This window comes from Chelonoidis abingdonii, chromosome 1 (genome assembly GCF_003597395.2).
Source record: "Chelonoidis abingdonii isolate Lonesome George chromosome 1, CheloAbing_2.0, whole genome shotgun sequence".
In the NCBI taxonomy this organism is placed as follows: Eukaryota; Metazoa; Chordata; order Testudines; family Testudinidae; genus Chelonoidis; species Chelonoidis abingdonii.
This window is the reverse complement of record NC_133769.1, coordinates 133,952,521-133,980,220: the sequence shown is the minus strand read 5'-3', so window position 1 is coordinate 133,980,220 and position 27,700 is coordinate 133,952,521. Positions and strand designations below refer to the sequence as shown.

At 40.6% G+C, this 27,700-nt stretch overlaps 1 protein-coding gene across 2 annotated transcripts in view; it reads right to left on the bottom strand.

The window, feature by feature from the left end:
• Positions 1-27,700, bottom strand: part of FBLN1 (fibulin 1) — a 114,637-nt gene that overhangs the window by 77,284 nt on the left and 9,653 nt on the right. For both annotated transcript variants that reach the window (XM_075070465.1, XM_075070464.1), the window contains exons 2-3: positions 16,569-16,668; positions 6,478-6,610 (exon numbers count right to left, since the gene is read on the bottom strand). In XM_075070465.1, the coding sequence (XP_074926566.1) occupies positions 6,478-6,610; positions 16,569-16,668 (233 nt within the window). The remainder of the gene's footprint in view (positions 1-6,477; positions 6,611-16,568; positions 16,669-27,700) is intronic.

The following is a 27,700-nucleotide window of genomic DNA, read 5'->3' as shown; positions in this document are numbered from 1 at the left end:
TAGATTCAATCCATTTAATACCTTGTATCATAGATGCCAACTCCATGGATACTCCAATACCAGAGCACGCATGGAAAAAAAAAATAGGGGATGCCCAGCACCCACCGGCAGGCCCCTCCCCCTACCATCTCCTGCCCACGGAAGATCAGTTGTTCAGTGGCAGGCGGGAGGCACTGAGGAGGAGAGGAGGCAAGGAGTGGGGGCAGGAAGAGGCGGAGCAAGGGTGGGGCTGGGTGATGCATCAGTGGGACATGGTGGCAAGTACCCCAGATGCTGGGGACTGGAAGGGGCAGGATGGGGGGAGGAGCGGAAGGGGTGGGACCAGCCCCTTCCAGCTGCTGGGAGGCTGCTTTGCAGCGTGGTGGGCTGGCAGCAGGGGGCAGGTTGGCAGGGGGGACACATGTGACCTCCCCTGTGGATTGTCACCCCCCTAGTATGGGGAGTCTCCAGTTGTCTATGGTGGGGTGCCCTCAGGGGAGGGGGCAGAACAGGGTAGGAAGAGGTGGAGTGGGGGTAGGACCTTGGGGGAAGGAGTGGAGTGGGAGTGGGGCCAGGGACAAAGAAGGGGTGGAGAACCCCCCAGGAAATCAGAAAGTCGGCGCCTGTGTAACTTGTATTTTCCTGAAGTATTTACTTTCGAAGGCATTTAGACCTCTGTCTATATATTTGGTGGATTTCCAGCCTTCACATCCATATGTTACAGTGCAAATTATATTTAAGTTGAAGATTCCTAGTTTAGTCTTTAAATTGTAGATTTTTTTTTGACCAAATTTCTTGTTTAAGTTGGTGATTGCAGCTGCCACCATGCCAAGTCACGACATTATTTCCTTATGGATATTCTCATTGACTTTCACATCACTGCCACGTTATGTGAATTGGCTCACCGCTTGCATTCCTTTACATTCAGAAGTAATTTTTGTGTTGGGAATTGCTGGGGTTCTCATTAGATTTGTTTCATAATTGAGTAATCCCACCTTTCTTGCAATGCTGGACAATCTTTCAGATTTTGTTTGCATGTTGGTAGCGCTGTCCCTTAGTAGAGCAATATTATCAGAAAAATCTAAATCATCTAGTATACTACTGTTGAACTACATGATGCCTGTGTTATATTCTTCTACACTTTTTCTCATAATGAAGTCAATGGCAATCCAAACAGGAAAGGGAAGAGAATGCATCCTTGTTTGACGCCAGTGTTTATGTTAAACACAGACATGAGCAAATGGTTTAACTGTGCATTCTTCAAATCTATTAAGTGTTTTTGTCCCATTTGATGCACGCTTCAAAGAGTATCCTTAGGATGAAAATCTGGTTGACTCCTGATCTTCCAAATCAAAATCTAGATTGTCTTCCATTAGTTTTGTCTGATCTGCTTCCTTTATTCTGCTTAAGATGATACTGCAGAAGACTATCACTGAAAGATGGGTAGCATTACCAGTTATTGCAATTGCTTCGAATCAATCATAGAAATCTCAGACTGAAGGGCCTCAGTTTAGTCCATCCCTGCATGATGAAGCACGATTAGGTACAGCTTGACCATCTAGATCGCCTTTCTTTGGAATTTTGACTTTAATGCCATTTTCCCACTGTTCCAGAGGCTATTCCTGGTCCAATGCTTTGCTGAAAAGTTTGGTGATTTTATTAATAGTCTCATCACAAGCTTTCAAAATTTCCCCCATGACTTTGTCTTCACTTGCAAGGTTTCCCATGTTTCAACTTTTTTATGCATCTTTCACTTTGGTTTTAATGTTAGATGTTACAATGTTTATTTCTGGGTGTTTAAAGTCTTAGTCAAAGTCACAACATTTCTTGTGGCACTGTTCTGTTTAGCACTCCTTAAAAGTATTCTGCCTATCGCTTTCTTTCTGTTACTGGGGTCGTTCCTTGTTTACCTTAACAGGCCCCCATTGGGTCTAAACTTGCTAGTTAGAACCTTGCTGAATTGATAGAAGTGTTTTACTATTATCTCTTATCAACCACTTCAACTTCTTTGGTGATATTATCCATGTATTTCCTCTTGCCCCTTCTTGTGCTGCATTTTACAGCATTATCCTTTGTTTTATACAGAGTTTTTGCTGCTTCTTTTTCAGGAAGAGTTGATGATAGCTTTGGCTTGTTTCATTTCCTTAGAACAGCAATTTACACATAAGTATATTATGTATATAATTTGATCATATTACAGTAGAATCCCTATTTTACTAACTAATTTTGGATTAAGGAGTTCATAAAATTGAACATCTCAATATTCCATTATGAGATGCTGTTCATAAGTTAAAAGTACGGTTCACTGCTTCACTTTCTTCTTGTCCTTCAAACCATTGCAAACCAATTTCAAATGCACTCAAGACATCAGAATGTGAAGTTATGACAATTTTTTCTTCATCAATATCATTTTTGTAGTGTGATTCCCTTCCATCCTTCCATATCATATATTTCATGTATATAACCGCTAGTCGTTCCTAAAGTTAGTATTCATAAAAAACAAGGTTCTCATGTATTTTTTTGGACCCGCAGGAGATGACTGTACTATGGAGAACTGGAAAAGTCATTTAAAAAAGAAAGGAAGACATTTCCAGCAGCTGCTACAACAGGATCTCTAGCTGAGACTAGAAGATAGCTTGCCATTCCATCTTTAAGTTACTTCAGGATCACTGTTCATTCTAGGAGAAAAATGCTTTAAGATTTAAATGTTGAGACCTTAATTTCAGATATGAACATATTTCTAAACAAAAATGGTTGGGTGGGGGCAGGGAATAACTTCATTATTATTCATAATGACTCTTTAGCCATATTGCCACTACCATCATGACACCAGCGCACTAACAGAATTATCCAACATAAAAAACAGAAGTATCCAAGATTAACAATAAATACAGTACTTCTAAGTCAAATACCACTGTGTCAATTCTTGCTTATTTTATTTGGTTGGTTTACAATTTTTTTAAATTAACTTAGTGCTGATGGAAGATGCTGGATTGAGGCTAAAATCTTCCACTCAATTAAAGAAGAAGTATAGGTGAAAATAAAGGTGGTCTTGTAGTTACAGCACAAGACTGAGAGCCTGGAGACCTGGTTCTGCTCCTGGCTCTGCCACATACCTCACTTGTGACTTTGGGCTAGTCATTGTCCTCTCCATGTCTCAGTCCATCCATCTATCCATAAAATGGAGACAACTCACACAGGCTAGTGAGGCTAATTTAATTAGTGTTCATAAATCATTCTAGGGTCCTCAAATTCATGGCACTAAATAAGTATCATCATCATCATCAGATGATAAGTGCCAGTGCAAACTTTCCCATACTCTTTTGCCCAAGCGCTTCCATCCTACTTTGCAGTAAACTTGAACATCTATTAGTTTGAAAGTGTAGTTCAGACTCCCTCTCAGTTCAGTTCTTGACCTCTTTGAAGATGCTGCCTACCAGGGTCCCAACTGTGCCAGAGATTTGTCGTAATGTGGACACAATTCGTAGGAACTGGGTTGAGACTACCTCTTCATTTAATGTAGGGTGCCAAATAACTATCCAATTGTAATACTCCCCGTCATTGCCTCCAGCTCACTGTTAAGCATGTGATCCAGCTACCAACCTGAATCATATGTGCACCTATGACCTAGAGGTTAAAGAATCTATTATTTCACCTCTAGTCTCATGAACAATCAAGTTGTCACACACCTTAATTTCTCATGGAAAGGAGTAAATATAGGAAGACACACATGCATACCATATACTTGCTTCAAAAATAGAGACGTATGCAGTAATAGCCTGGTAGTCAGAGGTAACGAGCATGCGAAGCCTCCCACTGACTTCAGTGGGAAGTCACATATGCTCGGCACCTCTGAAAATCAGCTCATACACACACCTACATTTTCAATTCAGCCCATAGTTACAAGTTTGTAGTTTTAAAATATTTCTTAGTATGACTAGGAATCACCTGATAGTGCTTAGTCAATAAAACCCCTGAATTAACTAAACATTATAATACCTCCGTGTTATTTATATCATTAGTTAAATATAAAGAGTTGAACAGCAAATGCTGCATTAACTATGCTTTTGTAGTTTCCTCCACAAGAGGTCTCATCTGCTGGAGTACACACTTCTGTCAGCAGTCGAAAAATAGACTGGACAAAATAAGAATCCAGTGGAAATTTTCACAACTTCTGAAGATGTGAACAATGATACAAATTATGTCCAGCAGTTCAGAATAAAAACATATATTCAATAATATAGACAAATAAAAGATTCTTTAGAAAATGGGAGAATAAGGGCTAAATATTGTTCTTTGGGAAGAGAGAAAGTGCTATGATTTGGGCAGATCTCCGAGCATTTTAAGGACTCTCAAAATTTCTACCAGTTCTGCCCTTTAATTTGTGGATCTAGCTTTTGGAGACACTTGCTGGTCTGTACTTCTGAGTCTCCTATGCCAGCCAATGCTCAATCAATACGTTTGGAGTTAGAATTATCTTTGAAGACTGATTTTTCTGCTTGGCTTTAAATAGACTTTTATTTTTGTACCCATCATTTTCTGAGTAACAAGGTGCTTAACTGTGCTCACAATTATCAACAACTTCAATACATGGAGGGAAAAACACAGACCAGTGTTTTCAAAATATGCCTCTTCATCTTCTTTCTAGTTGCATGTTCTGGACTCAAATTAGAGAATAGTCACCTTGGTGATTCTCTTACTGGAAAGATCATCAATTTAGTCAACTAATTGGATTCCTAATTAAGCCTGACTATTTTCTTGGAGAAAAAATAAAAAGACTTTTAGTACAAAAGGTTTCACATGTTAAAGTCAAGTTTAAACAGGACCAAGCTCAGGAGCACAGAGATAGAAGCTCAGTAAGATGCATAATACTAACGTTCCTTTGTCATAACATCATAGTGCACATCAGGCATACTGTCTGGCTCAACATTCTCTGACTCAAAATGTTTTCAATATAAGAAAGTTAAGAACAGTTTAGGTACACAAGACTGTGAACCTCTCACATGCAGCTGTAATGTATTATGCATTGATCTCAATGGGACAGTTTGCAGAGTGAGGTACCACTAAATACACACGAGGGTGGCAGAATCTGGCCTGCATAATTAGTATCATTCTCTCATGCTGATAGACTCACACACGTGAAACATTGATCTGGTGGTGAGGAACTGTTATTTTAATTGTGTCTTTTTAACTTGCTTGCAGTGTTGTAGCTGCATTGGTCCCAAGATATTAGAAAGAAAAGGTGGGTTAGATAATACAGAAGTATTACACCTCTACCTCAATATAACACTGTCCTTGGGAGATAAAAAATCAGGGGGTAGGAGGGCTCAGCAGAAGGTAGTAGGCACTTATGCTGCTGTCATCAGGGGTGAGGGTGAAGGGTGTCGCTGCACCCCCATGCCATACATGTGCTCACGCCCAGTCCCAGGCCCAGTCCAGGAGGTTTATTCTTTTAGAACAAGATTTAAACAGACAAACAAACAAACAGAACACAGTCTTAAATCAATACTTGGGCACCAGGTTTAAGGGCCACCCCTCTCAGGGTCTCTGGCTCTACAGCTCCTGGCAACCTCCTAGCCTCTGCCAGCTCTGCTTCCACCTTGAAGCAGCAGCCACAGGCTTCCCTGAGTCCCTGGCCCTACTTGCTCCAGGGACTCAGTTAGGTCCACTTTATGTGGCCTTTGCTGCCCAGGGCTCAGGTCTTCCTCCCTAGCTGGGCTACTAGCAGCCCTTTATAGGCCCAGGACTAACCCAGCCCTCTTAAATTAGCTGGATTGGGCTCATTAGCTTTTAGTCCAGGGGAGATGGGTTCAGTCTATCCACAGGGACCAGCTAACCTGTGACAGCTGCCTAATGAATTTTTAAACTGTACTTAAATGTATGTACATATGCTTTGCTACCACAGACTTGGAAGACAAAACAGTCTGTAGATCTGCCCTTATTTGCAGAAGCCATCAACAGCGCCATAAACACTTGAGTGTAACAAAATACTGACAACCCATGAGGTACTGATACAGCCTGCAGTTAGACTTGCATCCCTCTGGCCCGATTCCACCTCCCTCAGCTCGTGGATCTCACTTGTTCCCACAGCCAAAGAGAAAACAACAGGGGGGTGGGCAGCTCAGAGGGGCAGCAGAGGCCATGGAGTTGAGGGCACGAGAAAAAGTGGTGACTGGACCCTGGGCAAGTTCATGCTGTGAAGCAAGCCAGAGCAGGTGGATAGGGTCACTTCCCACTGCTGAAAACCCTCTGTAGAAAACACATGTAGTAATTATAGGAGAGGGTTCATTTTGAAGAAAGAAGTGAACTAGATTATAAACAAGGTAGTGGCAACTGGTCAATCCAAGGTGTCCAAGATGAGCATTTTCATCCTGGGTACAGAATGATGACGACACTTACTTGTCCTCAAAATCCTGGAAATGCTTCAGTTTAAGAATAAATCAAACTCATGTTAGCTATAATAAACAACAACAGTTTATAAGAGTTCTAAAATCTCACCTTAGTGAATTTGGCTTCATAAGTGGAAATATCATCATGTGAATTACATTCTTCATATTCATTGGCAATGTTAATGCCAATGGAACAGTAGTGTTCCTCCAGCTTATTACTGCAGCACTGCTCCTGGACTATGCTGTCAATTGAAATGAAGTGCGACCAAAAGGAAAAAGAAAAAAAAGCATGCTTAGAACAAAAGCATATAAATCAGTAACTGCTGCTAATAATGTACCAATTAGTATTTGTACTGAGTTTCAGTGGGAAAATGTTTACTTGGAACAAACATCTTAGTTTTTTTTAAAAGACTCTTTAGGTACAATCAGAACAAATGTCTATCAGATGCTAAGTGTGTCCATCAGTGGACTATCACATAATGGTGACCTGCAAAGCTTTTTAAGTTTGTTCACTTTTTCAGCTCTCAGACTTATGGTCCATAAATGCTTTATTTACATGTGTCACAACCCTGTTTATATAATTTTGTAAATCAAAATAGTTCCTTCAACTCCTTCCCATGGATAAAACTGAATAAGGACAAACTTCTCCCTCTCCTGACATCACTGATATTTGCATGCCAAGCACAACCCAAACAACTTCCTCCCCTTTACACACTGCTACATCATCTTGGAGAATGCTGTTCCCTTGTTTAAATTAAAGTAGTTACATTGCTGCATCCTAGTATAGAGTGGGGAAGAGGGGAAATTTCACAGACTAGGAACAGATCAGTTGACAGCAATTAATTAATATATTCATGAGTTGATTGTGATGTAACTATCTCACAGAAGACAAAGTTACATAAGATGCTGAAGACAAAAGAGATCATCCAAAGGGCAAAAGGCAAATTTAGACTGTAAAACTTTTCTTTATTTATATGTAATAGGGGAACTTAAAAACTTATTCTCTTACATAGGTGCCAACAACAGAAACAAATTAATGGGTGGCAGCCAGCTTCCCCCTCCCACCCTCCACAAGCACCTCCCATCCACTGGCGGCCCCGCTGACCAACTCTTCCCCCTCCCTCCTAGCTCCTCCCACCCATGGCAATCAGCTACTCTACGCCATGCAGGAGGTGCTGGGGGTGGGGATGAGAGAGGAGCAGGGACAGGGCACGCTCTAGGAAGGGGACAGAACTGGGCGGGAAGAGAGGGTGGAGGTGAAGTGGGGGCAGGAAGAGGCAGGGCAGGGCCTGGGGTGGAGCAAGGGATTGAGCACCCCCACAGGCCAGAGAAAGCCAGCACCTGTGTACTGTTACATACATATAAGGGAGTATAAGAAAAAAAGTCAGAAAAGCACTGCGTCACCTTTAAAAGATATTTATTTATAAATATATATTTTGCATCCATCAACAAGTCACCTGAGTCCCTTATATCTACTAATCTTAGACTATAAACAGATTTACCCTCATTGTTAACAGTAAAAAGCACTATTTTTTAAAATAACTTATTACTAGAATAGGTAGTAAAATGTTTGCAGGCATAATCTAGAAGCATCTACAATTCTGAAAAGGAATTCAGCAACAACATCCCCCAAATAAACTTTAAAAAAATAAAAAATAAAAACAAAACAAAAAACACCTATGTCTACACTGTTTGAAATTGTGATGATGGGGCTAGTTCATCCAACGTATTTTCTGAAGAAGGGTGTTAGCTCCTTGGGCAAATAGCATATATGTGATCCTCTCAATTTAGTACAGCTCTGGGCATACTGATGATACTCAAAGCTGCTGGGCTAAATTCATAAAGAATACATCTTATTTGTTTATTTTGCTATATAAAGGTCTCATCTTGCAGTGCTCACTTAGGCAAAACACCCACCAGATTTCAAGGTATTATTAGTATACAAATTCGCCAATGTAAATTAATCAGTATTAGTTATTCTCCTGTTTAAAATGTTTCTCTCATCCAGTCATCAAGATGTAACACTCAGCCAATCAGTGACCAGAAACAATACCATGCCACTCAGGTGACTATAAATTGATGGGCTCACTCACCAGTCCAGGAAAGCGTAAGTGCCATACCCATAATCAGTTTCAGGCCCTTGCCTCAGGGCCCAGTTTATTGGCTACAGTCTCCAGAAGCTTTTTCTCTGGCTCTTTTTTTAAATCTCCTGCTGAGCTGTGTGACAGGCCCTTAACTCTTTTCTGTCCATTTCATCCTGCCACAGCGACCAGCCACAAAATAGGCCTGATTCAAAGCTCACTGACGCCAATGGAGTCTTTTCATTGATTTCAATGGGCTTTTGATCAAGCCCAGTAGGAACAGTGAATAGTGAAATTCAATCATTCAGAGTCTGAAAATCGTTTGTCCTAACTATTTGGTGAGTATTTATGAATGACAGCTGCAGAGAAGGATAATCAGGATCAATTCAAAAACAAATAATTATAAAGAAGGGGCTAAATTCATAACTGGAGCTAGTGGGAGACTGATAATTCCTTTTCATGGAGCATTTGATTTTGTTCCAACATGAGACAAACGCTCAAATTTCAAAATTATCTGGGAAAGGAGACTATTATTTTCTGCCAAACTCTACTGGGAGGCCCAGCTCTGAGGCAGTCTACTTGGCAGCCTATCCCGCAGCCCATGACCCAGAAAGCTCAGGGAGCCTGGGTTCTGGGAAGCCAAGTACTTGGAAGTTAGGAGCCAGGGCCCCCAGGGCTTCCAAACGCCTGGCTTTCTATCAACCTGCCAGGTGGGTGAATTTCTGGTGGAATTTTGTCTAAATTGAATAATCTTCACAAAATATTTCACAAACTGGCAAATTCTGACAAAAAAATGTCAATTTTTTCCTCAAAACAGTTCTATTCATAACAAGCAGTTCAACTAACTTTAAATGTAACTAGTAGTTAAAATTCAACAGAATGGAAATAGTTGAATAAAAATACTATTTGTTAATTATGAGGCAAATTCTTATCCCAAAGCCCAACCAAAGTAGCTGGGCTCAGTGCTGTACAGAAAACAAGTACCTCCCCCAGGCTGTAAAATAGCTATACATCTCCTCTACAAATGCAAGGTCAGAATGAGCCCTTATGCAATGGTGGATGAAGACAACTGGAAAGTCTCCATGGTGCTGATCCTCTGACTTCAATTTAGTCTGCCTATGCATCATCTTCTCCCACTTTCTGTGCACTACCACTGAGAGAGAGAGAAAGATCACCTATAGGAGATCTTCTCACTATATAGGAAAGTCAACATATCTTTAAACTTTTGGGACTGAGAATGTCTCTTCCTGTATCTATACAATACTCAGCCCCTATGAGCAAAACCTGCAAATACTCCATATTCAGCACTCTTATTGATGCAGTAGCATATGGATGGCTTACAAGATCAAGCCTGAAAAATTAAGATAAATAGTTTTCCGTTATTCTTTAGATTAATTGAGCACACTACTTCAATCAGCTACCAAAACAGTCACCTCTTCAACTTCATCAGAAATGTTCTATTTTTCAAGTAACCACATTGTACAAGAACCTTGTTAAGTTCAATTTATAGTTTTGTTGTATACGCTGAAATTTTACTAGGATCCCAAACCTTAAATGTGGAAATTCTAAGAGTACATAACTATAGAATTGACTTTCACTGAGGATATATCAGAGTCACATAGGTGTTCTGATCTCTGATTTACGGTGGATTTTATCACATTTCATTAGTGTATCACCAACTAAACAAATTTATGTTTTAGACTTTTTTAAAAAAACTTTATTTTTGAGACAGATATTTCTGAAAAATGAAATAAACTTTTTAATAACTCATTAATCAGAATATAATCAATTAAAGGGTAACATGTTTAACCCTGAAATCCCTCTTTATCCTTATGCTCACAGACAAATTTTTCTGAAAATGTAAAGTAATTTGGGGAGTAGATTTAGATTAATTTCAGCAATATTTGGAACAGCATATAACACCCAACTCATGAAAGCCCAAACAACTGAAAAATCTTAAATTAGAGAAGATCAAAACACCTTAATTTTATTTTATCTTTTACCAGACATTAGATTAATAGATCTGTGAAGAACCAGAGTCATGTGGTTTTACTTTATGTTAAAATTTAAACTGCTTACTGATTTTCACAGAACAACTTTATAGTAAAAAACTTGCACGTTCGTTTACTAAACAGCTATACCCCCAGAATCCTTTCATCTTCTTTATTATCCTCCCCAGAGGGTGCACTCTTAAACCAGCATGGATTTTCTAATTACCGCTGGTGAGCTCTTATTTTCTTTCATTTCTTTCCATAAAATCATTAACATTTAACTCTGGTCGTAAGACAATTTCTTCTTTTGGTGCCAGTCTAGTTTAACCCAGAAAAACAAAAGCCCTCATTACCTTACTCCCCTCTCGACTTATTAGTGTGCCTTGAAACCACTTTTGTGCTATTCATGTGAAGAATTGGAGGTTTTATCTTTGAGTCAATCATTAAGACTAGAAAGATACTGATTCTACTCAAAGTAGTGCTTTGCAAAGACATGGTATGTTCTCAAATTAAACAGACTTTTGAAACAAAAACATTGGTCTGGCTTTAGTCCTTCTGTCATCCCTCTTATCAATTCAAAGATTATTATGTAACATCCATGATTATAGAAAGACTGGCTTATATGTTGAATAAAAATTATTACAGGTCTTGCTCTGTACATTCATGTGAAATTTCTCAGCAATGTAAGGAGATGGAATAGCCTCATTCTGGCACAAAGGGGGTTAACTCATCATGTTGGGCTCAGCTAACCCTGCCTCTTCCCCCTTGCAGGAAGTGTGGTGGCCGGGCAGGAAGTAAAAGAGAAGAGCCCTGCAGCTCAGTTGGAGACAGACCAAGAAAGGATCCAGATGTCCTTCCCAGGGAGCCAAACTGCCTAGAGAGCCCATGACTGGCTGTGGCACCCATTGATGACTCCCCTAAACTAGCCTGGAGAGAAGGCCAGCTGCTGCCCCAGGAGATGGAAAGACCCAAAGAGGAAGTGGAGAGTGAGCTGACAACAATTACAGGAAGTAGCCAAGGGAACCAAGATATTGACTCAGCTGTGTTGCTAAGAGGCAAAGCAGAGACCTCACACTTCCCCACCAACCTTGTTACGGCATCAGCCGTTACTTCTAGGGCCCTGAGCTGGGACATGATTGCACAGGGTGGGCTTGGGCCCCCCTACCCTGCACTCATGGCTGGATGAGCCACGGACTGTTGCGTGTTCAACCCTAACCGTGAAGGCCTGACCCATTAAGCACTTATTTGCTTAGCCCTCAGGCAGGAGGCCTGTGCCACAGATGGCTGTCAGCTTTTAGTATAAAGCCAGAAGGCCTGATCCACTGACTGTTCATCTGCTCAGCACCCCACCCCACCCCTAATCAAGGAGATCTGAGCTACCACTTGCTTAGTGATTAGGCTGCAAGCCAGGACACCTGATAGTGCAACTCACTGTGAGCACCGATTCCACGCTGCCACCAAAAGGGTGCCCCAAAGAGACACATGCTTGTTGATCACCTGTCAAAAAAAATATTACAGATGGACCCAAACCTAAATTCTAGATCCAAATAGCATAAAACTTCATGAATTTTGATCCAGACCTGAACTTTGTGGCTTGGGATCATCTGCTTATTAAAAAAGATGTTTTATGAGCGTAAAAAGGGAAACTATGATTATACCATTTATTATAGAGAGAAAATCTTGATGGCCTGATGGGATATAAATGTTTTATCAGCCTAAGTTTGGGATGGGCACATTACTCACAAGATAGGAAGCCATGAGTGAATTACATCTGTCACCCCAAATGAGTACTGATAAAACTTTTACAGCATGGCACACTATCATGCATTCTGAATATACCACATGTTAATGAAAAACTAGCCAAGGAATTTTTTAAGAGTTTTAAATATTTCTTTGACACTTTTTTTTTTAAATCCTTTAGACTCCAAAGCCACAAGCCTGAGTGGCCCTGAGTTCCATGAGCAGGGGCACAGAGGAAAAGTTAAAACATGAAACATCTCCAAAAATGACCCCAAACTTTTTAAACATAAAAGTGTCACGACTTTAAAGTATGACGTGTCAGACCCTTCCAGTACTAGAATGATATAAAATTATAAAGTTATATATAAAATGGTTAGGCAGCTGGTGTGCTGTGACCACTACCAATCATCCTGACTTCTTTGTGTTTCATTGTTCTGTTGTGTTCTTCAGTTTGTATCTACCTGTTGTCTCTTGTCTTATATTGTAAGATCTTTGGGGCAGGGACTGTCTTTTTGTTCTGTGTTTGTGCAGCACCTAGCACAATAGGGTCCTGGTCTGTGAATGGCATTCCTGAGAGCTGTCATAATACAAATAAATAATAATATTAGTTCCCAATTCTAGCTCCAAGGGGGCATTATATTCTGTTATCTAAAGTAATGAAAGGGGTTTTTTTAATACACAAACTATTATTGATCCAGAACTGAATCTCACCTCTAATGCCCTTTGTGCAGGAAGGAGGAGACATTTTTTGAGCAGGCCAATGTTCAAAAATAAATGGCACCTGTGTGAAGCTCATGTGGGTTTGGAATGTTAGAAAATGTCCTGGGGAAAAGGATCAGTCGGCAGAGGGAAGGTGGTCAAAAAGCCTGCTCACTCAAACTCTAAGCCTATTATCTGTTTGTACTGTCAGCACATGCAGAAATTTTGTCCAAAACTTTTCCCCACCTTCACCAAACAAATGCAGATTTGGGTTGACCAAATCAAGTTGCAAATTCATGTCAAATTCGCCAAATTGTTTCAGTAAATTAAAAACAAAACTTTATAAAAATTCCAAAAATATTGAAACATTAGATCATTTTGATATTGTCTACCTGAAACATTTTGATTTTTTATTCAAACACACATTTTGTTCTGAAAATTCATTTAATTTTAAATTTTAAAATATTAGACATTTGTTAGAAAACTCAAAAACTAAACAAAAAGTATTGTTTCAGGTTAAATAAAATGTTTTGCTCTAAGCTAAACAATTTTTTGTTTTGTTTTTGGAATGAGCTGATAATCAAAAAAAGGTTATTTGCACAGCTCTAGTCACAGGAGACATGCAAAAATCTTGTTGCTTTGGGAAGTATTATGACACAGTGAAATGTAGTAGTTTGTGGGGGAAATGGTGGCCTTTCTTGTGGCATCAGGGTATGCACAGGGCCAGTGCAACCATTTAGGTGACCTAGGCAGTCACCTAGGGCACTAGGATTTGCGGGGCGCCATTTTCTTCGGCAGCAACCATGGCGGTTTGATCCTGGCTGGATTTTGGCCCCAATTACATCTGTGTAACACCACTGTTTAGAATAGGGTTGCACAGATGTAATGAAGAACAGACTTTGGCCCTTGACATTTTGCTTATGAAGTGACATCAGAAAACAATCCAGCTGAGGGTCTTGCTGCTTTATTAGTGATGGAGTGGTAACTGGAATAAAAGGTATTAATAAATAAATAATTGCCAAAACAATATACAGGTAAGGATGCCATTTCAATATGGTGACTTTTCATACGACTGCTCTTCAAAAGTTAGTGTGTTATTTATTGAGATTGCAATATATGGTGTCTGTTTATCATAATACAGTATTTTAGATGCTTAGACTCTTTCTTTATATACGCAAGACAGATATATTTATAAAGTACACTTTTAAGCTTTCCTATGAAGTTTTAAGCGTCTCTGTCTAAAATTATAATATTCAAAAGGATAAATTACTATTCATGAGAATCTCAGCTCACATTAATCAAATGATCCTTAAATCAGAAATACCCTCGCTTCCAAGTTGTTCAGTAAACTTGGTTTCCTGTTTTTCCTGTCTTTGTTTTGTCTATAATTCTTCTCACTCTTCAAGTATTTCCTAAATTGGGATTTAAGTCCTATCTGTCAATTCTTGTGCGCAAGAGACTGCTTTCTCGGCCAATATAAATGCAAAAAGTCAGAAACAACAGACAGACATGACTGCAAAAGACATTCTTTCCATAACAAAGATCAATCCAATGCTTCTACAATTACATAAGGTTAAAGCACTAAGCAATTCATTTGAAACGAGAGAAGAGGACAGCGTGATGTGCTTTAAATGGAGAAATATAAAACCTTCTTAGAAGCTGCCTTTCAAACTACCAACCCTATTATTGTCAGATCCACAATTTAAGTTATTACAAATTGGTTTAATGGCAAAACTAACATAAAATATTGGTGCCAAAGAAAATATAATGACTCGAATATCTACAAGGTTCAGTATAAACACCACATATGTTAAATGTGGATAGTATTTTTAAAGTTTAGTGCTTCATTCTTTGGATCACATAATAGGAAATAGTGCTCTCGTAATATAATAGAATTGGCAGATCTGTTCATCCTTACGCTCATCGGCTATTTTTACACATACAAACCCATAGCCAAAACAAGTCAGACCTTCTTATCCCCAGAAATTTTAGCTTTTTCTTATACTATTATTAGTGCCCTTACTTATGCATATAACCAAACATAGAACTAAATAGGAAACACAGAAGTCTCCGTGCTCTGACTACACTGGAGACATTGGGTAAAAGATACTAATTTTTTATATTGGCTACTGTCCCTGGCTAACTGGTATCCAAGAATTTCTATTGGCATTGGGCCAGATCCTCAGCTGGCATAAATCAATATAGCTACATTGAAGCCAATGAAGCAACACCAGTTTACATCAGCTGAGGCTCTGGCACTTATCAAAAAATTGCCATGAAACTAAAAGCTTGATGCTCAGCTCAAGATGGACTGCTGCATACTAGGAGCTTTAAGTTTTCTTCTTCTCCATGAATCATGCCTTCATACTGAAAATGAGACTAGCTGTGGGCTGCATAGAAGAACTCCTTGGGCCATAAACGGCCAGTCTGCCCTTACCTCCGGTAAGGCTTTGCTTCACAAATAGCTCCTACCTGAAGAGAACTATGCTACTTAACATGAATAATGGCAACAGCAACTGGGTCAAAGAGTTTAATGAGGTTGTGCTTGATATATCAAAAACAGACCGTACAGGTGCTGAATGCCCGTCTCTTACTTTCTCTGTGGTCAGGACATGGTGCAGGCTGTCTACTTACATTTGGTATTCTTTTTGTAAAAGTGAACACATTCATAGTAGCACCCTCCAGCTAATTGTATTAGGACTGGAATGGCCATATTTGCTGTGAGAAAGTAAACAGTGAGTTTAAATAGTATCAGCAAATCAGAGTGCAGGAATTTGCATATTGTAGTTACAGAAGACTACCATAATGTGATTAAATGCACATATCCATGTTCTCTGATTAGCTGAGTCCATTCCATTTTAGCAAAGTGTTAAAATATACTTCTTGTATACCAATACAGCCACAAAATTGTCTCCATAATAAAAGATACAATTCCAGAACAAGCTGTACATCAAGAATTCTACAAACTTCCCAGTCTCCTGTTGACATACAGATTTTAATCTACCTAGACATTTGCCCCTCTCTCTCCACCACCAGTCTTTGTGCACCTCACAAACTCTAATAGATGATGTATTTCTAGGTGCAGAGATAAGTAACTAGCAAAAATCTAGTACAGCCAGGAACTGAATCCAAGTTTTTCTGAGTCCTAATTCAGTGTTTTAACAACAAGAGCTCTTTCCTGGTTTGCCTTTAATCGCACTATGACACCAGCTAGAGCTGGTTGATTTTTACCCGAAAAATGTTTTCCACAGGAAAATGAAGTTTCAATGAAATCAACATTTTCCCTATTTTTGGCTTTCTCTTTTTCCTCCCTTTAAAAAAACAAAAACAAAAACAATAAAATCTCAGTTCCCTCCTCCTCTCCCCACTTAATTTTTTTTATTTTTGTTATGCACTGGAAAAGGCCGGGAGGCTTAAAATGTGAGAAAGTCTGTGTATGGACTTCCATTTTTTTTTTTCATATTTTCCAATTGGAAAAAGTTGGAAGACTATAAGGAAATGTTTAAAAGTAGGTTTTTGAAATATTATTTCAAAGCTAAACAAAATTTTCAATTTTGTTTGGATTGAAAATTCCCCTTGGAAACCAAAACATTATGGTCAAAAACTTTCAAAAGCAATTTTTCATTTTCCAACTAGCTTTAATGATGGTCATCATCATTTTTGACAATCGACATTTAGTAATAACATACCTGCATTCTTTGGATTCAGACATAAATGGCAGAGAACTGCAATGTTTTTTTTGACTTGCCCATTCATTACCACTCTTGCAGCATTTTTCCACTGAATTTTCTATAGAAATTAAAAAAAAAAAAAATCAGAATATTTCATAGGACCGTAACAAACAGTGTCGAGTCTGCTAATAATTATTACAGTTGACAGTCAATTACTTTTTCCCTGTGTACCCTGGCTAAGGTTGAAATGACACACTTATGCAGTAGATAGGGATGCCCAAGTGAGGGGTTGTATTTTAATTATATTTAACATGTTTATTTATGGCAGTGCCAACCAAGAGTGGGGCCTCATTGTGCTAGGTGCTGAACAGACAGAGCTGTAGATGGTTTCTGCCACAAAGAGCTGACCATCACTAGACAAGACAGGCACAGGGTCGGGGAAGGAGGGGAACACACAAGCTGAGTGGACAATGTGATGGTAGCAAATGTCATGTTAGTTCCATGATTGTTTGGAGAGGGAGGGAATGAAGGGGACAGGATAGATGGGAAGAGGCTAAGAAGGGCAACTGTGAAATGAAGCTGAGGTAAGAGAATGTGAGGAAGGGTAAGGATTGGAGCCAATTAACACAGGGCAGAAAAAGTCCAGTCAAAATTGAAAAAAAAGTTCTCTGAATGTCCAGAGATCCATTGCTTTCGCTTTGGTTGCCTTTGTCTCTTACCACCTGGAGTCTCTTGCTGGCTCCTCTCTGAAGCCCACATGGTAGGATATATTAGCAGCTTGTCCTGAGCCCAACTGCTGCACCTAATTATCCTTAAATGGAGCAGACCGTAGATACCCTTATCCTTTAATATGAAGACGTAGGACAGAGACTGCAGTGCCCAGCATGGAATAGTTCATTTCCCGCTAAGATCAAGATGGAGCACTGAATACTGGAAGGAACTGTCACCTCCCTGAATTACACTCTTTAATGTTGAAGGTGAGGGCAGCCACACTGTATAACACAGAGGAAGCATTTGACATCCCTCCTCAGCAATATAAGGACGATGTTAATTATAAGTGAATTTACATAACTTCCTTACTTCCTGAACATCTAAAATGTTGATTCTTTAAGAGTGTCTACAATCAACTATATGTGCTGAACTATCTTCAGAGAAAGCTAGAGGCTAATTTATATAACATTTTGGCTGCTCAGTAAATAAATAACTATACAGTTGATATAAATAGCGGAAGTCAGAGGGAAACTGATGAAAAATGAAAACAAATCAAGCTAATGGAGACGGTTATTAAATTTTAATAGTATTTGTGCAGAATTATCTGATTTAGCAAACCTAAATACTGTTAATGAGTTGACAAGGGTCACAGCTCTGTTTCATGTGCAAAGGTTCACCACACAGCAGGTATGTTAGAACTTGGACTAAAGCAAGAGTCACATTTTCTTATTAGAGTCCAGTCACTGAATAGTTCACTGCACATGCTCCAGGCAGAAATACACACTCTGAAGGAAGAGGCTTGTGATTAGAGCCATTTCTAATGTAAAGTTCCCGTTAATTTAGCTTATTTTATACAGGTTCTGGTTGTTGATCTTTTTTAACTTATATAATAAATAAGATATTTTCAGTCCTGGATCATGCAGTGATTTATAAAGGAAGGCAAATATCACGCCCATTTTATAGATGGAGAACTGTGGTGGAGAAGGATGAAGTGATTGCTCAAAGTCACACATTGCATCAGTGGTAGAATAGGAAATAGAACCTAAATCACCTGATTCCTAGCCCAGTGTTCTGGCCACTGGACCATATTGACTCCCCAAATAATTGTCTCCTGGAAGTGACCATTTCCTTCTGCTCCTGTAATGCACCAAGTACATCTGGTGCTATACACAACTCAAAAACAATGGGTGAAATTCAGGCTCCATTGATGTCAATGGTAAAATTCCCACTGATTTCAGTAGCTCCAGGATTTCATACAACTATCTGAAAGACAGATACGGCTTACAGTACTACAAAGAAAATAAGAGTCTGGTAAAGATCTGCCTGTGATGGGAGACATGGAAGTGATATATGGAGTCTGGTCTCCTGCCTGGGTATGAGTGACCCATGTAGTCTGGTGCTCTTCTCTTGCAAGTGTACTGTTAGCAAACATTGAGTGCTTCGGGCTTAATGAAATTTGTTATGAATGACCACATTTTACTGCTGATATTTGCAATTAATTTTACCCAGATTGAAAAATGATTCAAGTGAAGTGCAGAGCTGGCCCTAGGTTTTGCAGGGATCTGTACAAAGTAATATCAGGGTCCTCAGCCACATTTCTCCTGAAAAGGACAACCCGTGCCCGTGGCCACTGCTTCTCCCTGTGGCAATACACTCCGACTCCAACCAAGTAACTAGACAATTTAAAACAGGCCCAGCAATGCCATTTAAAATCCAGACATATGTCCACACTGGAGAGATCTGGACTGTTGAGGGAAAACTGCAGTTCACACTAAGGTTCATACCATCCAAAGAACCTGCCACAGCCCTCTTGAGAAGAAAGGGAAGTTAAAAAACAAGCAATACAAAAAAGCCTACCTTGAGGCCATTCTTCTACAACATAATGGAATAATAAAATGTGGAGAAACATTTTTGTTTTTTTGCTTTGCTATTTGCCTTTACAATTGGCATTTATAGACAAGTCTACTTCTGCCAGATTCCAGAATCTGTTTGCATCTGATTCACTCTCCTGAAGTGAAATCCTGGCCCCACTGAAGTCAATGAGAGCTTGTCAGTGATTTCAATGAGGGTTCTATCCAGGGAGCAAGATTTCAATCCTGTACTTTGGCACCAAGAGGTTCTAATAACTACTTAGAAAAAAGTGGGGGTGAGGGAGATGGGAAAGAAAAGAAAAAAAGATGGATGTAGAACATGTGTTGGTTTTTCCAAACATACTAAATTTCTTCTTCCCTCTCTCCTCCATGGATGTTATGGTATTCTAGACAAAGAAAGATTTACCCAAGCAGTGGAAGAAATGGCTTCAAAAGATGCTGACATCTAAGTCACCTTCTACCTCTCAATTAAAAACAAAAGATTGATTTCTCCTTTCTAAACTTGAGAGGTATTATGATTAAAAGACTTTGTGAGATGCTATGATGCAATCATCTGTTATCAGTCCTGCTGATGTGGATTAAGGCCATGATCCAAAGCCCAGTGAAGTCAATGGTGATCTTAAAATTGACTTCAATGGGCTTTGGATCAGGCACAAACAGATGTTTTTAGTTAGAGGGAATAACTATGTTTTGTGTTATGTAGAGATTAAGTAACATTGTAAAAATTGTTTAGGCAAGAATCTTGTTGAAGTGAGAGATAAGGAATGAGTGATTTAAAGTTTTGTTATTCTATGGCTGCCATGTTAAAAAATTGGATGGAAACATTCTTTGGATCAGTTAAAGTTCACAGGATACCAGATCAGGATTCAAGTAACTAGTAAGCATGTGGGCTAGGAAGTGCCAGTGAGGTTTATAAAGCAGGAGCATAACATGGAGTATATTTTATTTATGATCCAATGATATAGGAATGGTTCTTTCTGTGGAGAAAAATTTTACTTTGGGTGCTTCTTAACTGCAACTTTTACATCCCTCTTCATTTCAAGTTATGTCTGCCCCACAGGAAATGTGATGTTCAGTTCTCATAACTATTCTGCCAAGGAATGGCATGTGAAAATACACCATGAACCTGAATTTGGAATCTTGTCTGTGATAAGAGTCTGGACTTTAGAAAGTCCATGATGTTTGTATTTTATACTGCTGTATTACTTGCAATAGTTCTACAGCATGTCACTGTAGTATTGAATGACTCCAAGTAAGCTTCATAAAAAGATAAAAGATAAATATTTTAAAAATCTATCATTTTAAATATATTTTTAACATGGTACCCATAGAATGTGTGTATATATAAGTTATTCAGGTGCTGATATAAAAAACACCCTTGCTGCATCAGGTCCTCTTCTCTATTACTAAGCTCAAGTAAGAATCAGCTATAAACTTAGGGTACGTCTACACTACAGGATTATTCTGATTTTACAGAAACCGGTTTTGTAAAACAGATTGTATAAAGTCGAGTGCACATGGCCACACTAAGCACATTAATTCGGTGGTGTGTGTCCATGTACCGAGGCTAACGTCGATTTCTGGAGCATTGCACTGTGGGTAGCTATCCCGTAGCTATCCCATAGTTCCTGCAGTCTCCCTCGCCCACTGGAATTCTGGGTTGAGATCCCATGGCCTGAGGGCAAAAAGTGTCTGGGGTGTTCGGTAAGTTGTCCTCACCTTCTCTGTTAAGCAACGCAGACATTATTTGTCCCTTTTTCCTGGTTGCCTTGGTAGAGCAGCCCACATGGAATCAGGGCCTGTTTTGGCTTTTGTAACCGTCACACAGTATGTTTACTGGTGCATGCTGACAGAGGCGTACTGCAGTGCTTGAAGGCAAGTGCATGATGCTGTGTAGTGCAGAGATGGTTACTATGCCTATTGCAGGTGCTGCCATTGTAAATTGGTGATGAGATGACAGTTATCAATCATTTTGTACCGTTGCAATTGGAAAAGTGGGTGATGACAGTTATCAATCATTTTGTCATCTGTGTTGTGGGTGCTCCTGGCTGGCCTCGCTGGGTTGGCCAGGGGCAATGGAAAATGGATGACTCCGGATCGCTCCTTCTTTATGTTTGTCTAAAAAATGAGTCTAGGAGTTATTAGGAGACAGAGACACAGCACTCCAGTTCAGAGCCCAGAGATCCCGCAGATGATTGAGTGCATGCCATTCTAGGGTGCCCCTGCACACCCACTGTTGCTTCCTTCCCCACATCCCTCCTGGGCTACGTGGCGTGTCCCCATTTGGTATGAGAATAAAAAGATGCGGAATAAGAACACTGACGTTTTAGCGAAGTAAAATGAGGGGGGCGCTTCGCGGCTATGATAGTCCAGGGATAGTGAATCTTTTCTTTAGACCCAAGGGGTGGGGAGTGATAGGTCAGCTCAGACTGCTATGATGGACGGTTACCAGCTTTTGTACCGTTTTGCCAGGATGACAGAGTCATTCCTTTCCAGGCGCCCCACACCTAACGCACCAAGGCAGCCAGGAGCGACACTCTACGGTGTGATGATGGTTCCCCCATTTTGTACGTTGCCAATTCAGGAAAGGAAGGGGAGGGGAGCTGGTTCAGTGCCAGCGACACTGGGTTAGCAGTATGCGTTAGAACATACTGTGCAATGTGAAAATGGCAGAAACAATTCTTTTTGCTTTTTTTACCGGGCAGAGGGGCCGGGGGGTGTAATATTGACACGAGAATATCACCCTGACTCCCGGCGCCCTGCCGACATGTTTTGACCCCTTCAGGCACTGGAGGCTTCAGCCAGAATGCAAATGCTTTTTCAAGGACTGGGGGACTGGGTAGCTGCTGGGTCCTCAGATCCCCCCTCCTCCCCATGAGCGTCCATTTGATTCTTTGGTTTCCGTGAGCTTGTAGCAGATGTGCGAGTCTTGCTGTGCTCTGTCTTATCGCTGGGATTTTTTTCAAATTGCTTTGTAATTTTGTTTCTTAACGGAGCTGTGATAGAACAGATTTGTCTCCCCATACAGCGATCAGATCCAGTATCTCCCATACGGTCCATGCTGGAGCTCTTTTTGGATTTGGGACTGCATGGCCACCTGTGCTGATCAGAGCTCCATGCTGGGGAAACAGGAAATGAAATTAAAAGTTCGTGGGGCTTTTCTTGTCTACCTGGCCAATGCATCCGAGTTCAGATTGCTTTCCAGAGTGGTCACAATGGTGCACCGTGGGATACCGCCCGGAGGCCAATATCGTCGATTTGCGGCCACACTAACCCTAATCCGACATGGCAATATCGATTTCAGCGCTACTCCTCTAGTCAGGGAGGAGTACAGAAACTGGTTTAAAGAGCCCTTTATATCAATATAAAGGGCCTCGTTGTGTGGATGGGTGCAGGGTTAAATCGGTTTAACGCTGCTAAATTTGGTTTAAACGTGTAGTGTAGACCAGGCCTTAGACAGCAGTGTGAGGGAAATGCCAGCGCTGGGATTTAGTATTCAGTGAAGAGTCAATAGTGATGCTTTAGTTAAATAAGAGGATATGATAAGGGCAATTTCCACATAAACTTAAGGTACTTTGTATGTGACACTAAAATATAGGTCTAGCTAAATTTTTCAAATTATTAATATTTTCCCCCTTATCTGAGACTGTGCCATTCAGTTCAATTATAATCACATTGTTACTCTACCACTATTTTGCTCAGATCTGTTGCCCCACTTTTATTTTTCTGAATGATATCAGATAACATGAAATTTAAAGTTTCATTGTCTGTGACATCTTTGAACATTTTAAGACATTCAGCTCAGAACTCAATAGCATCTCCCAAAGTTACATAGACAAACTATCAGGTTCTCAGAGAATAGTCTTGTATAAATGACTCAGGCCAGTGGGTCAAAAGGAGCTATTTCTGTCAGTAGACACTGATAATTTGAAGAATAAATGTGTTAACTTTTTTCCCCGACTGAAGAAATGTAGACTGAGGTTCTCCTTTAACTCAGTAAGAGAAATCAGCACATTAATTTTTCTCTTTTTAGAGTGTAGCAATGCACTCCTGATTATGACAATGAATTAAGGATTATAGAGTACCTTAAACGCTACACAAACACTAACCTAATATCACCTCAGTCAGGCTTAGATATGATGCCCAGCTTTCAGTGAGACTAGCCCAAAGGAGAGGAGCAAAGACCAGACCAGACACACCCTGAGGAGTCCTTGTCCATTAGGCAGGGCCGGCTCCAAGGCTTTTGCCGCCCCAAACAAACAAACAAAAAAAAATTGCAATCGCGATCAGCTCTACTGCCGCCACTTCAGTCTTTGGCGGCAATTCGGCAGCTGGTCCTTCGCTCAGACGGACTGAGGGACCCGCCGCCACATTGCCACTGAAGACCCGGACATGCCTCCCCTCACCGTTGGCCACCCCAAGCATTAGGTCACCTCCTTGACTAGTAAACAATAAATAGATTGGGAAGTAAGGAAAAGACCTGTTCAAAAGCCAAAACAACAGCTGGATACACTAGTCTTTACTTAGATTGTAAGCTCATTGGGGCAGGGACTATCTGTGTGTTCTGTATTTGTACAGTACCTAGCACAATAGGATCCTAATCCATGACTAAGGGTACATCTAAGTGCAATAAAACACCCACGGCTGCCCCATGTCAGCTGAGTCAGGCTTGTAGAGCTAAGGCCATAGAGCTATTAAATTGCAGTGTAGATGATTGGGCATGGGCTGGAGCCCGGGCTCTGAGGGTATGTCTACACAGCAAAGAAAACACGCAGTTGGCCTGTGCCAACCAACTTAGGCTCCCGGGGCTATTTCACTGCTGTGTAGACTTCTGGGCTCAGGCTGGAGCCTAGGCTCTCGGACTCTCCCACGTTGAAGGGTCCTAAAGCCCAGGTTCCAGCCCGAGCCCGGAAGTCTACATCACAATGAAACAGCCCACATCCCGAGCCTGAGTTGGCGGCACAGACCAGTCAAGGGTGCCTAGTAGCTGTAAAAACAATGAGGAGTCCTGTGGCACCTCAGAGACTAACAAATTTCTTTGGGCATACGCTTTCGTGGGCTAAAACCCACTTCATCAGATGCATGGAGTGGAAAATATATTAGGCAGGTATAAATATACAGCACATGAAAAGATGGGAGTTGCCGTACCAAGTGGGGGTGGGGTCAGTGCTAACGAGCCAATTCAGTTGAAGTGGAAGCAGGCTATTCTCAACAGTTGACAAGAAGAGATGAATACCAAGGGAGGAAAAAAATCACTTTTGTAGTACTAATGAGGCCAATGTAATCAATGTGGCCCATTTCAAATAGTTGACAAAAAGGTGTGAGTATCAGCAGAGGGAAATTAGTTTTTGTAGTGACTCATTCACTCCCAGTCTTTATTCAGGCCTAAGTAGCTAGTTTAGTATTCAGTCTAGTAACTGTGTAGACATACCCTGAGATCCTGTGAGCGGGGGGAGTCCCCGAGCCTGAACGTCTACACTGCAATTTTATAGCCTTGCAGCACAAGTCAGCGGACACGGGCCAACCATGAGTATTTTATTGCAGTGTAGACATTCCCCTCAAAAGAGAGGCTCAGAGCCCAGGTCAACTGGCTCAGATTCAAGGGGATCAGACTACCTGGCTAAAAATAGCTGTTTAGATGGTCTCACTCAGGCTGGAGCCTGGGCTCAGAGGGTTGGCAATCAGGGTGGGTCTCAGAGCCCCGGCTCCAGTCTGAACAGGAATGTCTACACTGCTGCTTTTAGCCCTGTAACACAAGCCCCAAAGTTCAAGTCAGTTGCTATTGCGGGGGAAGGGGGGAAGGGTTCAGTGCAAATGTACCTATAGGCTCCTTGGTAACACAAATAAATAAAAAATAATAGATTCTCCTATAGACCCTATATTTGCAAGGTAAGTGATGCTTGTTTGATGACTTATTGTTGAGACCCAACAACAGCTCTTCGGAATCCATAGAAGAATTTCACTGGAAATAAAAAGAATATATAGAAAACTTTTAAAGATTCTAAAGTAACTTCTGTAAAGTACAAAGAACAGACATAACTCTCATGTGAGAGCAAGGCAAGGGGGTTACATTTTGTAAATGTCTGAATCCATGCAAGTCCTGCTACTGTCTGAGCTACACTAATAGGGGAAATAAATTTGCTCATTCAGAAAAGGTTTATCAGACACTGGAGTTGAATTCAAAATGCTTCTCATATTACTACATTGCATTGACTAAAGATAACTCTTAACATAGCTGTCTTTGAAGCATGTTGGTGTATTTCTCAAGTGGATTCATTGCCCTGTGTGGCAGATGAGTATGCCACTAGTACACGTTTTCCCTTAGATTTAGGGTACTTTCAAATTCACATCCATGAATAATGCATCACAGATCGGGAAATCTGGTCTCCCCCTGTGAAATCTGGTTGTTTGTGTGCTTTTACCCTATACTATACAGATTGCATGGGGGAGACCTGTGTTTCTCAAACTGCGTGTCCTGACCCAAAATAATGTTGCGGGGGAGGGTCACAAGGTTATTTTAGGGGGTCACGATATTGCCACCCTTACTTCTGGGCTACCTTCAGAGCTGGGCAGTCAGAGAGCAACAGTTGTTGGCCAGGCGTCCACCTCTGAAGGCAGCGCCCTGCCAGTAGCAGCACAGAAATAAGAGTGGCAACATCATACTATGCCATCCTTACTTCTGTGCTGCTACTGGTGGCACCACTGCCTTCAGAGCTGGGCTCTCGGCCAGTAGCCGCCACTCTCTGGATGCCCAGCTCCAAAGGCAGTGCCGCCACCAACAGCAGTGCAGAAATAAAAGTAGCAGTATCACAAGCTCCCTCCCCCCCCCACACACACACAATAACCTTGTGACACCCACAACTCCTTTTTGGGTCAGGACCCCTACAATTACAACATCTGAAATCATGAAAATTTACTGTTTTTAAAATCCTGCCACCATGAAATTGATCAAAATGGACCGTGAATTTGGTAGGGCCCTACTTATATTGATTACTCCCTTCTCCCCTAAAAAGTCACAGAACATGACATTTAGAGACGCTGCCTTGACCTCCTCTCCTCTTCTTCACTGAAATTGCTCTGACAAAAGTTTCTAAGCCACTTTTCTTTCTAGCAAAAACTTACAGCCTATAATCCTCTCTCATCCTTCTTGATCTCTTTGCTACTCTCAGCACTGTTGGTCACTCCCTTCCCTTCCTTTAGTTTTCATGGCACCAACCTCCACTGTTTTTCCTACTGCCTCTGATCACTCTTTCAGAGTTTCCTTTTGTGGATCCTTCTCCCCACTTTTTTTGTTCTTTGGGTGGTTTCCAAAAGGTTCTAACCCCCTCTTTTCTCCATATATTTTATCCCTGAGCTACCCTATTCACTCACATGATTGCAAATATCTCCATGATGATTACTTTACATCATCTTCCACCTATCTATATTGCAGTCTGGGTGTCTGAAATTTCCTCCTGGATGCCTCACTAACAGCTTCACTTAGCTCAGCAAAAATAAAGCCACTTATTTTTCCTCCTAAACCTTCTTTGCTTGTCCCACTTTCCATTACTGTCAGCAACACAACCTTAAACCAGGGTTCATCTTTCTTTTCGCATATCCAGACATGTGCACATCCTGCAGTTCATTCCTCCATATCTTGAAGACATGAACTTTCCATTTTATTCCCACAGCTAAAAAACTCTTACTAATGTCCTGACTATTTTTCATTTTGATCACAACTTCCTCCTCTGACCTCCTCTATACCTACTTTATTCCCCTTTGGTCCATACATAGCATAGATGTTAAAACTGTCTTCCTCATCTATGATCTGACCATGTCACCGTCTCTTTGAATCCCTCCATTGACACAGCATATCCACTGTATCAAGTTTAAATTTCTTTTTGATCCTTCATACTGCCCACAGCCTAATTTACTATGTAAAGCAAAGCCCCATATTTTATTTTAGAAACTATTAATACAGATGTTGTAGAACAGGTTGGTTTTTAACAGTATTTATTAAAAACACATGTGAACCTAACATGAAACTTGCAGTTACTGGCTAAAGCAAATAAATAAATATTCACCAACTTGTTATCAAATTATGCCTAAAATCTGACAAAGTACAAATATATTGCAGTAACTTGATATAGATTTTCATCTTGGATTTCACAACCATGTTAGATTTCAATTATACAAATGAAAAATAAGAGTTTAACATGTTGCTATTCCCCGATTACAATAAGATGTCTGGTTTGATTTTAAGAAAAGGCTAATAAACATTGGAAATTCAATTGAAAACTGTACTTTGGAGACTGCAATCATTTTAGGAACTAAAGTGTTTATAAAATAACCTTTAGGGATTTGTAAGAGCACCACTTCATCCCCGAATTAAGATAAGAAAAACACGGTTACTCACCTTTGTAACTGTTGTTCTTCGAGATGTGTTGCTCATATCCATTCCAGTAGGGTGTACGCGCCGCGCGTGCACGTTCGTCGGAGAACTTTTACCCTAGCAATCCAGTGGGCCGGCAGGTCGCCCCCTAGAGTGGCGCCGCCATGGCGGGTGATATATAGCCCTGCCGGCCCGCC